We start from the raw sequence: 12,048 nt of genomic DNA, 5'->3' as shown, positions 1-12,048 counted from the left end.
TAAAGATATCTGCGGGGAAAATCTAAAAATCTAAAGCTATTTTATACTACTAAAAAACGTGAGTTGTCTGACTGAACTGGCAGTTGTTGCCACAGTGGCCACTGTATAGCAGAAATTAAAATATTATTTATACACATCGCCTGCACACAGTGGTGGGAAATTAACAATAAGCAGAAGAAAACTGTTGTTAAGATGTGGTTGTTAAATTTTACTACAATAATCACCAACTTAGCAACCAGCCAACCATTATTTACAAGCCTTTTATATTCAGCAACTTTAATGCGTCTATTAAAAGTTATAAGGTTAGAAAATCTACCAGTCAAAAAGGTTAATTCACTGCCAACTGCAGGTAATGTGATATTCACAGGCTCATTCAAAGCTGCTGCAGTAAACATCTCCTCAGTAGCAGGAAGAAACGGCATTACACAACTTGGAGCTGGAGGCTGGACAGGGTATTAGATGTGAATCGTTTTTTGGACTAGGCCTTGGGAAATATCAGATCATAGGTGGAAACATCTGTTCAAAAGGCTGAGAGTGAAGCAGGAGGCTATGAAAGCCAAAGCCGAAACCAGAGCCAGCACCTCTTGTGAGACGCTGTTTGGAAACTTAAACGTGCTCAGTCCACGCACAGAGGCCAGTCACTGAGGTCAGAGGGGACACATCGAAACAACGGTGTTGCCTGTTTTGCTGTGATGCCTTGTGCTTTTTTTTCCTAGTAAAATTCTCCATGTGGGTGGAGTTAGCTAAAGGGAAAATAAACATGAAGTGAGTTGTTTTTCGTGTATTGGAGGCCAAACATGTGCGGGAGAATTATGTAATGTCTCACCTAGGATGTATGATTCAGGTGCGCTTTTTTTGTAGTTTTTTGCACCCGTTGCACTAAAAGTCGTCATATATTCTTTCTATAATTTCCCTATTCCCATCACTCCACTTCAGGACGTATTTCTGGCCTGGAAGAAGAGGTGAAAGAGGTGAAGTCATCTCTCTCCAAGGTCCAGGCTGAAAAGAAGCAGCTGCAGGAGAAGCTCAATGACCTGGAGAAGGTTGGGTGTCTGTTTGTAATTGCTAATTTCCAGTGTGAATTGATATTACGTTGACATTGTATCCCAGCTTTCGGAACATTTGCCTTTGGCTGTTCCTGTGCAATAAGTCAATTCAATATAAAACATTCCAAAGAAATTATAGTGTTTAGAAAGCTAATATCTGCTTTGATTTTATAGGAAAAGAGCAACCAAGAGATTGACTTGACGTTCAAGCTGAGGTCGCTCCAGCAGAGTCTGGAGCAGGAGGAGGCAGAACACAAGGCCACCAAAGCCAAGCTCGCAGATGAAAACAAAACCTACCAGTCCATCGAGGAGGCAAAGTCTGAGGCCTTAAAAGGTGAGTGAGTGGGAGGACAAAAGTGTGAAAGATACAGGATAGATGAAAAGCATCAGCATATGGTCAGTTGATTAAAAACTGTATTTTACTTAGCTCACTTAACACAGATGGTGAGATAATACACACTAAAAAGCACTCAGGAATTATCAGGAAAGTCGACTTTAGTGATTCAGAAAGGCTGAAGAAGAAAGGAAACATCACTTGAAACAGTTCTGGTCCAGTAATTTGACTTTAACTTGAGTAATTCTGGACATTTATCTGGGGCTCCAGGAGGTGCAGGCAAAGGTGAAAATTGTTTTATCAATACTGTGAACAATGGAGTGCAGCGTAGATTACCCTTCTGATTTCCTGGTTGTTTTGTTTGGTCCAGAGATGGAGCGCACCTTGCAGGAGGAGCACAGCTTGAAGCTGCAGGTGGAGGGAAAGCTGCTGCAACTAGAGAAGACCCACTCCATGCTGGACTGTGACTACAAGCAGGCACAGCACAAACTGGACGAGCTGCAGGCACAAAAGGAGAAACTGTCTGAAGAGGTGATGCTTTGCACGACACTAAACAATCAGTTGATTAATACATTAAACGATCGATAGAAGTTATTCTTCTTTTTTTTTTTTAAGTTTTGGTCACAACTGTCGTCTGCAATCTTTAGTTACATGCCGTCTCTCTCCCTGTTTCCTGTCTGCCTCTTCACCTAGAAAGAAATTCCCACAAAAAAAAACATTCGATTTTGGTTCTCCGTTATAAATATTTTTAGCTTTTCTGTATCATATTTCCTTATATTGTAAACTAAGTCTAATCAAGTCTTTTAACAGATGTTACGACAAAGCAAGCAAGGCTTGCAAGGCTCTAGGACTCTGTGATGGGCATTTCTCCCTATTTTTTTTAAACAATGTGTCAGCGTAATCCATGAAAATACTCATGAGTTGATCCCCTCTCTTTATTTATTCTGCAGCCTGAAATGTTTCCCATAACTGTCGATTTGCACCTCTGCTGATAAATGCTTCTGTGTGCATGTGTCTGCGCAGGTAAAGAACCTGAGCTTGCGTCTGGAGCAGGAGATCCACAAGCGGAGTCTGAGCCAGAGTGATCTGAAGATGCAGAACCAGCAGGTGTCAGTGCTCCGCTCGTCAGAGAAACAGCTCAAACAGGAGCTCAACCACCTGCTGGACATGAAGCAGGCCCTGGAGAAACAGAACCAGGAGCTACGCAGGTAAACAACACATATAATAACATAATGAGCACAATGTATATTGAACATTAACACACAACGCAGCTGAGTTTGTTGTAATATTGTCGGCAACTAAGTAAGTGGTCGTGGAGAATCTCATTCATCATATCTGATTTGAGGAAAGTGCTTTGGCTCTGGTGGTTAGTTGGCCAGGAGTAATGGCTGACAGATTGCTGGTTGTGTTCCAGGGAGAAGCAGGAGGCGGGTGGCCAGCTGAAGGAACTGAAGGACCAACTGGAGGCAGAGCAGTATTTCACTGTAAGTCTAACCAACAATTTTCCTTCTTTTGTGCCCCTTGCCTCGTAGTGACTAAAATATTTGAAACCCAGCATAGATAACATAACGTTGTCAGACTAGCAACAAATCTACATTGAGGGATTTTATTTCTCTGTCTCCATCTCAGACCTGTGATATGAAATTATACAAATCTGTCCTCTTCCCAGACCCTTTACAAGACGCAGATCCGTGAGCTGAAGGACGAGTGTGATGAGAAGAATAAACTGTGTAAAGATGTGCAGCGGCGACTGGCAGAATATGAGGAGGAGAGGTAACTGTGGATGATTGGTTTGTTCTGACTGCTCCCATTTCCAGTCTAAACATCATAACAAGAGACTGTACAGCATAAAACACCTATTAACAAAGCCAGAAAAATATATATACAAACCAAAACAATAAATTAGAGATTTACTGACATGAATGTGCAAAGTCGCCCTAGTTGCTTATCTTACCGCAGCAGCCTTGTTCGGATCCAGCCTGCCTTTGCTACATGTTATCCCCCCCTCTTTCTCTCCCATTTCCTTTCTGTATTCTGCTATCCCTATCCCCTACAAAACATATAGAAACAAAAAAGGAAAAGAAGTATAACAAGTATAAAGCGTGTAACACAAACTAGGTGTTATGCATAAAACTGAAGATAAAAATACTAAAAACTCATATTTTTAGACTTAAATGTCAGTGGCGGTGAGGAACATGCAGCATAACACTACAGAGTTTAACATTTATCTGTTTTTAAATAATGCAACACATGTTTCAGATTAGTGTTATTTGCCCTCTGTGAATTCATCTCACAGCCAAAAAGGAGGACTTGACCTTTAACTGAAGGAATGAAGTTTAACCAGACCAGCAGCATTCCCAGATGCATTACAGCCCAAGATTACTGTGGACAAACTATGATCCAGTGTAACTCCCCTGCTTTAAAATCCTGCATTGACAAAAAGGTCATTCAAATATTAACGTATGTCCACACGAGGCAGTCTATTTCTGACTGGCATAATAACAGCAGGGATTTTTGTAGTTCAAAGATTTATCTAGTTTTAGCATATCAGTAATACGCTAATAACAGTTGCTTCCCTTCTTCCCTCCACAGAGATTCCCTTACATCCCAGCTGGAGGTCAGTTTGACAAAGGCGGATTCTGAACAGCTGGCTCGCTCCATCGCTGAGGAGCAGTACTCCGACCTGGAGAAGGAGAAGATCATGAAGGAGCTGGAGATCAAAGACATGATGGCGAGACACAGGCAGGAGCTAAGCGACAAGGAGGCTACCATCAGCTCGGTGAGACCCTTTTTGGTTGATTAAATCTAGGAAGTATATGTGGTTAAAATTTCAATATACAGGTTGTGCATGGGTTATTAAAAAGTACAATCCAATAATCAGAATTTTAAAATGTCTTAAATCTAAATAATATTTCTGTCTAATCGACATGGAACAGATTTTTCTTCATATCCTTAGTACTTTTTTGCCTGTATGGATGTTAAATAAAATAAATTGCATTCATAATGGTAAATAAATATAACGAGGTAAAAGCTGAAAATCCCCAAATATAGGACGTCTTTTTTGTTTAATATGGAATTTAGTTTTTAATTGCAGTTTACAGTACTGTAACTTCAACTTTTGTCATCCTTGTTACAGGTTTGACAACATTTTCTATCCTGTCAGCTACTTAAAGGAACCCTGTTGAATTTTCTTGTAAACAAACTTAAATTTTTAAGCTTTAGAAACCTGGATATGTTTTACATCCATGCTTGCAAGCTTGCGCTCTTCTTTCTTGCCTTTCTTGGCACTGTAGCGCCACCAACTGTTGATAAGTGGAATTGCCTGATAATGCCGGCAGGAAAATAGAAAGATGCAAACATTGCTTCATAGCCCTACTTAATTAACAACCCCTGCCATAATTTGCATTTCAAATGTGCTATGAAAATGAAGTTTGCTTGCTTGTTTGTATGGATGAAACTAACCACTACCCTCACACAGCTGGAGGAGTCCAATCGCACTCTGACAGTGGATGTGGCCAACCTGGCCAGTGAGAAGGAGGAGCTCAACAACCAGCTAAAAGAAATGCAGCAACGTGAGTGTAATTTTAAATTAATAAGCAACTCTACAGGAATGACATTTGCCTCAGTCCTGGAATATGTGTTAAAAAGCTGTCTTACATATCCAGATGATTTATAGGGTGTGAAAATGAAATGTCATGAAAAGCAGCCATCAGGGAACAAGTGTATTGTAGAGCGGCAGGATATTGGTCTTCAAACTTGCGCTATAAGTCATGGATTACTTCTGTAAAACTTATGTTAAGTAAAAATCTATATGAGCCCTGAATTAATATTCTTCTCTGCTATTTATACAGAGCTACAGAAAGCCAAGGAGGAGGAGAAGCAGATGAACTCAGTAAAACTGAGCTTTGAAAGGCAGCTGCAAAATGAAAGGACACTAAAAATTCAGGTGTGTGTCTCTGGGCGCCTACACAGGTCTGGAAACCTGGAATATTTTCTATACTTTCATACTTTTCCCTTCTTTTTTTTTCGCATGCGAATGTTATGTCACATCATTTGTTGTTAAGAATAATTTTCTGCTGCAGGCTTGTGTTGAACTCTGGTCAAAATCACTAAGATCTAAAACAAGTTATCAGCGTCTACTGGCGTTGATAGTCCTGCAGGCTTCCCTTCGTATTTACTGAAGTCAGATTTATCACAAATGGATCTCTGTTAAGCTGTGTATTGTTCGCAGGCTATCAACAAGCTGGCCGAGGTGATGAACAGGAGAGAGACGATACGAGGAGGCCACAGAGGCATCGACACTGAGGTGCACAGGAAGGAGAAGGAGAACAGGAAGCTGCAGCTGGAGCTGAGAACGGAGAAGGAGAAACTCAATAGCACCATCATCAAATACCAGAGAGAGATGACGGAGATGCAGGCGGTCAGTATGCCCACACTACACACACACCAGCATACCAACAAACAGTGTAACATTAATACTGTGTGTACTGATTATAACAGCAAGATCTAGCTGGAAATACTGTACGTTACAAATGGACTTTGAATTATATTGAATATCTACTTGGAATTAATGAACTTGTTAATTTATAGTCCTGCCTAAAGATCACATTTAAACCCGCTCCAGATGTGTAGAAGGAGAATTCGTATTGGTCAACAGCAGGAAATAAATGTGCATCCTTTATCGTTAGAACAACACATGTACAGAATATTGCCAAGGCAGTTTAAATAGTTCAAATTAAAACATTGTTCCAATAAATTATTATTATTATTATTTAAATTTATTTAAGGATGCCCATTTATTTTCTGGCCTCTGCTGTCGACCAATAGGAATTCTCCATGCCACCTCAATCCCACAATGTTGTATACAGAATTTACAGATTACAGACGAACAATTGAACTGCAATTAAAACCCTGTTCGTGTCTGTTTATCAGCTGATAGCAGAAGAGAACCAGGTGCGTCTGGAGCTTCAGATGGCTTTGGACAGTAAAGACAGTGACATTGAGCAGCTTCGTTGCCAGATCACCTCCCTGAGTGTCCACTCTCTGGACTCCACCAGTATCAGCAGTGGCAACGACCTGGACGTGGTTGACGGATACCCAGGTAGACAAAGGAGACTTCCTCTCACACTCATAACATGGCACCAACATGTACATTCAGATGCAGTAAGCAAATACATTTTTGCATGTACTTCCTGCGTTCCTGTTTCTGTAGTCTCTCTTCCTGGGGTTTCCTTTGTTTTCACTTTGAGTCTCTTTGTCTTCCAGGCCAATTGTTTTTGACCTTTTTCCTCCTTATGCTTCTTCCTTTTCCCCCCTCATTTCACCTCAACTCCTCTCTTTGGGGCCTGGTGCAGTGCGCATTACTCACTCCCACACCTCAGAATCAATGTCCTTCACGTACCAGCGCACACACAAATCTGTCTGCATCGACACCCGACCCAATCTTCACTCGGCTCGCACTCTCTTTGACTCTGACTCTGACTCTGAGGATGACGAAGAATATGATGGGCGGGTGGAGCAGGGCAACCGTCCCCTGGCCCTCACCTACGAACAGCCCCCTGAGGCTGAACCCGAAGGTGACCCTGCATGGTGGTTCAAACCTGGGATGGGGATTAAAACTGCAGTTGACATAACAATGGTTTATCATTTATCCATTAAAATATTTTCAGTATTTTAAAATTTCAGGTAAATACTTTTTCCAAAATAATGGAATTGAGAAAGAAATATCCTCAACCCTGGTTTAACCTTGCCAAGTGTCAGCTAATCCCCGCTCTGTTTCTGCTGTGCTTTAATCCTTTTTATTGTTCACTGGACACATGCATACTCACAGCTTGATGTTGCCCTGCTTTTTTCACATTTATTTCACTGCAAAAGATGGTGGGGAAACATTTTTCCATGAGCGAAGTTTGTGTGTCGAACTTTTACTGAGCTAAAAATAAAACGCTTCCTATTTAAATAATTATTTTTTAACAATTCATTGTAATCCATTCCTTATAGTTTCCACTGAGTAGTCTGTTGTTGAAACCAAGTAGCAAGACTACCTTCCACTTACCCTTTTTATGGTTTAAGTGAGGAATCATTTGCTCTCCAAGTGATGTTTAAGGAAAATGCCACCAAAGTTTCAAAATGACAAGGTGTTCTTTTAAGTGGTTCACATGATTAAAGGCTGTCTTTGTGTTAACGTCTTCCTATTTTTTCTCTGCAAACTAGACTCCAGGTTGGCGGGCTGGATTTCACTTCCCACTAAGAACACAAAGCGTTTCGGCTGGGACAAAAAAGTAATGTATCCAGCGTTATTTCTCATCTCATCTACAGATTTGTTTTCTTAGTAATCACCGTTGAGTCATTTCCCCATGTAACCTTTCTGCAATTGTTTCCCTTTCCTTTACAGTATGTAGTTGTGAGCAGTAAGAAGATCCTGTTCTACAACAGTGAGCTGGACCGAGAGCAAGCCAACCCTTTCATGACTCTGGACATCGAGTGAGTCATATATCAAACTTTATTTTTTTATTGAGCAGATATGTTTCACATACACTATATTTGTACATTCATTGCTCACTTCCATGTGGCATTGGAGTTGTTAGGAAATAGGAGAAGCAATAGGCACATAGGTGATTTCAAAATAAAATGACAAACAGAATTATCTAAATACAAAGACAAATAAAAATAACATAGAGTGAGTCATTTATGCAAACATGTAATACCAAAAAATATTAATAATGGTAAAAATCTTTGCATGGATGAAAAGTTAAGGGATCACCAAAGTTATTATAATTCATCCTGAAGGATCAGTTGAGACTACAGTCATGCTCATGTGGCTAAACGCTTAAATAAGAGAGAGTAAAAATTAGATCAAATGTACAGAACAAACAACAGACTTTAACTAAAACTAAAGTCAGGATAAACTATATGATTAGAACAGTTCTTTAAAAGAGGAAACTAACTCAACTAAGCATCTTTTTGACCCAAAGCTGCCCAATCACAGACATTTTGAGCCAATGTCTTTCAGGTTGTTCAAGTTTAGATACAACAGGTTAAATCTCTCTTTAACCAGAGCAGTACACCCACTGTGTTACCTTGGATCTACACTGAACTCTTCCATGTCTTCCTCCTACAGTAAGCTGTTTCATGTCCGACCTGTCACTCATACTGACGTGTACCGTGCTGATCCCAAAGAAATTCCAAGGATATTCCAGGTAATGGACGTGAACCTTCTCAGTCAGCAGCCAGGTTTTCTCAATTTAACTGCCTGCCTCAATAAATCTTTCCATTTCCTTCGTTTTCTTTTCCCAGGTCCTGTATGCCAATGAAGGCGAAATTAAACGCGAACAGGAGGTTGTAGTGGAGCCCACGCCGCATGGTGATCGTCCCTCCTACATCAGCCACAAGGGCCACGAGTTCATCATCACTCTCTACCACTTCCCATCCAGCTGCGAGGCCTGCACTCGGCCCCTGTGGCATGTTTTCAAGCCCCCGCCAGCCCTCGAGTGCCGCCGCTGCCACACCAAGTGCCACAAAGACCACCTGGACAGAAAGGAGGAAGTTATTGTGCCCTGCAAGGGTCAGTATGCTCAGTCGAGAGTTAATATAGAACTTTACTCATCGGGTGTTTGGCCATCATTAAGATGGAGTATGTGTGTGTACACGTCTAGTTAGCACCATTGATAGTTGTATTTGACACTGTGTCAGAGAGATGTTTAGATACGGTAGCCAGGTACAACACTACCACAATATACAAAGAAATACAGTAGTCTCAGCAAAAAAAAGTGAAAAAGTATGAAAAGTGTCTGCTTTAGCGTCAGTTCTGCCCTGTTATATTCCTCTGTAACTGAACTCACTTCACACGGACTTCGAGGCGATCAGGATTACCTCCAGATTTCGTCTTTTAGAAGCAATCGGCCACACATCTGCAAGATTCCCCTGGACATTATGGGTGTTAATTCTCTGTTCCCAGTCCAACTGTCATCTTTTGGGAAGTGCGTCTAGTGCAGATAGTTGTACAGAAGGAATGTGGTCGTTTTGGAAATATAGACTTTGAAATTCAAGTCACCTGTGTGGTTCTGATTGATCAGCTGCAGTGACTTACTGTTTAAGTGAATCCAGCATTGAAACAGCAGGGAGGCTACACCTTACTCACAAATTGGAAATACAGTATCAGTGGGCATTTTTATGGCATCACATCATCGCACACGTCTTCCTATTTTTTTGGTCACTCAGTCGATGATGACTTTGATGATGGTTTGGCTGCTATGTTGGAAGATTACTTCCAGCCAGCAAACAGCTTCTATTAAAAAGAAAGTATCCTTTCTTATCTGTTTCTAATCTATTTCAAATCTCTTTCTTCAACAGTGAACTATGACATGTCCACTGCTAAAGAGCTGCTTCTGCTGACCAACTCTCAGGAGGAGCAGCAGCGCTGGGTCAGTCACCTCCTCAAACGCATCCCGAGGAAACACCCAACAATGAGTCCTCCCTCTGCGGCACAGAACACCCCTCCTGAAGCAACGTCACGTTCCTCTCCACGAGTCTCTCCGCGACCTTCTCCCAGGGGTTCGCCTCGTATGTCGGCCCATCGCGGAGCAATCAAGATCCAGCCCAGCCGACAGCAGCAGTCATCAGGGAAGCCGAGGTGAGGACGGGGACACTTTCCACCCATATTAAAGTTTGTTTCTGTGGTATTTTTTAACATGACTGCAGTATCTGTTTACACGATATCTTCTGTCCATCTTGTTCTCAAAGTCAAACTCACTACGGCTAATATGTATGTTACTTTCAGTTATTGAAAACAAAAATAGTTTATTGTCATCTGAATATTATATCCGGTATGTTGGTGAAAAAAAAAGGCAACAGCAATATCAAGAATTGTTTTGGGGGGAATTTCAATTTGTTTGGGTTAAAATGTTATTTTAAAATACCATTCACACCACAGATGGTTATTTTAAAACTGTTTACTTCGAGACTTTGTGTTTTCTCCCAAATGTTCTCTTCTTTTCTTATCATATTGCCTTTTCTGAGCTGTCAGTGTCACAAGAGAACTTCATTTACTGTAAACCGCAGTGATCGGTGTCCCTTTTTGCAGTATGAAACATAAGTTTCAGGTCTTCAAATCTTCAAATCTGAGCTAATCTTACAAAAAATCTATGTATTTTTTAAAAAAAACCCTATCGAAACAACAAGACTCTTTAATTATTGATGATCCTCAGTCGTGAAAGGGGCATAAAGCTGTGGCTGGCACAGGATGTTTCACGTTAAACAGACTTCCTGAATCATTTGCATGTGCATTAACGCTGTATGCAGCATTAATGCAGCGTCAGTAGCCACCTAATTGAGCAGGAAATGGCACCAAACCATTATGGGAGTCACTAACTGTATCTGTCCTGTTTTCTGTGATTGATTAAGACACTCAGCTTTCAAAGTTTGCTCTCTCAGCCACAACCTAACTGGCTCTCATCCCTCAGCCCTGGCCCCATGCTCCGTATCATCCTCCACTGACCTCTGACCTCTTCACTTCTGACCCCACCATTCTAACGTCTCTCATGCTGGGAGACTGTAAGTAGCAGAGCTTGTTGCGTCTGTCCACCCGCCTTGATGCTGTGCTGCTGTGTCCATTAACCGTCCCCTCATCCTAGCAAGCAGCATTCAGGAGCTCAATTAACTACTCACAGCTCTGTACTGCCCCCAGGTGAACTTGGCATGTATTGCCCCAGCAGTTTATGACACTCTAAAGGCTTTGACCCCTCGGTGAACCTCATACGTACTGTTTCAGAATGCTTGAGTTTGGCCTGAAAGACTGGAGTTGGCCATTGGATGATGTCGATAATGATGATGATGATGATATGTTCTTCTGAAGGAAGTGAAAGAAAAGAGGGGGCACAGAGGGTAACTGGACCTCTGCATGTGTGTTACAGTTAGTAGAAGGCTCTTTTGTGGCCAGAAGCATGGTTTTGTGTGACATCTAAATTTACATTCGAGTGGAAAACATAAACTCTGTGTTTGAACCTCACTGATGTTACAATATTAGTTTGACAGTTTGGGAAATATGCTTGCTGCACATACTTATTGCACAAAAAGCAGAAATATTTGAGAATAATCTTAGTCTCTGTGTTTCATGTAAAATATTAAAGCAGTAGTTTGTGATTTTGGGAAATACGTTTATTCACTTTCTTGCCACGAGGAGATCGATACCAATCTCGTACTGGTCCATTACATATGAAGCTACAGCCATCAGCCTGTTAGCTTAGCATAAACACTGGGAACAGTTAACCTGGCTCCATACAAAGGTAACAAAAAGATCACCTCTGCAGCTCACTCAAACAAAGTGTTAAAAAAAAGTATCCTGTCAAGAAAATAGTCTGACACATTATCCCACGTAAAACCAGAAGTTACTCTGTGAAGGTTTTGTTTTATCAGAGCCAGGTTGGCTGTTTCCCCCTGTTACAAGTGCTAACCATCTACAGGCTGTAGCTTTATATTTATTCATATTTACCGTACCGTTCTTATCAAACTCTCAGCAAGAGAGCAAATAAGAGTATTTCCCACAATGTGCTTCAGTATTTTATTACTTACAAACATGCAGACCAAGATAATTCCCATATCTGACTGCTTTTTATGCATTTCACTCATGTATTGTGTGGATAGGTTCCTTGTGTAATATGTGTGGATTTTGTG

At 41.1% G+C, this 12,048-nt stretch overlaps 1 protein-coding gene across 3 annotated transcripts in view; it reads left to right on the top strand.

Annotated features, from left to right (window-relative positions):
* Positions 1 to 12,048, top strand: part of rock2b (rho-associated, coiled-coil containing protein kinase 2b) — a 32,584-nt gene that overhangs the window by 18,442 nt on the left and 2,094 nt on the right. Inside the window, exons 16-33 of one of the 3 annotated variants that reach the window (XM_051408169.1) lie at positions 937 to 1,043; positions 1,221 to 1,380; positions 1,751 to 1,911; positions 2,404 to 2,588; positions 2,795 to 2,864; positions 3,050 to 3,153; positions 3,973 to 4,159; positions 4,859 to 4,952; positions 5,232 to 5,326; positions 5,612 to 5,800; positions 6,313 to 6,481; positions 6,735 to 6,956; positions 7,591 to 7,658; positions 7,772 to 7,860; positions 8,498 to 8,576; positions 8,674 to 8,941; positions 9,730 to 10,009; positions 10,839 to 10,929. In XM_051408169.1, the coding sequence (XP_051264129.1) occupies positions 937 to 1,043; positions 1,221 to 1,380; positions 1,751 to 1,911; positions 2,404 to 2,588; positions 2,795 to 2,864; positions 3,050 to 3,153; positions 3,973 to 4,159; positions 4,859 to 4,952; positions 5,232 to 5,326; positions 5,612 to 5,800; positions 6,313 to 6,481; positions 6,735 to 6,956; positions 7,591 to 7,658; positions 7,772 to 7,860; positions 8,498 to 8,576; positions 8,674 to 8,941; positions 9,730 to 10,009; positions 10,839 to 10,872 (2,561 nt within the window). In that variant the 3' untranslated portion in view covers positions 10,873 to 10,929. The remainder of the gene's footprint in view (positions 1 to 936; positions 1,044 to 1,220; positions 1,381 to 1,750; positions 1,912 to 2,403; positions 2,589 to 2,794; positions 2,865 to 3,049; positions 3,154 to 3,972; positions 4,160 to 4,858; positions 4,953 to 5,231; positions 5,327 to 5,611; positions 5,801 to 6,312; positions 6,482 to 6,734; positions 6,957 to 7,590; positions 7,659 to 7,771; positions 7,861 to 8,497; positions 8,577 to 8,673; positions 8,942 to 9,729; positions 10,010 to 10,838; positions 10,930 to 12,048) is intronic. The other 2 variants (XM_051408171.1, XM_051408170.1) reach the window with 2 other exon arrangements.

Source organism: Dicentrarchus labrax, unplaced genomic scaffold (assembly GCF_905237075.1).
Source record: "Dicentrarchus labrax unplaced genomic scaffold, dlabrax2021, whole genome shotgun sequence".
Taxonomy (NCBI): domain Eukaryota; kingdom Metazoa; phylum Chordata; class Actinopteri; family Moronidae; genus Dicentrarchus; species Dicentrarchus labrax.
The sequence above is the reverse complement of the archived record's forward strand: the minus strand, read 5'-3'. Positions and strand labels throughout refer to the sequence as shown.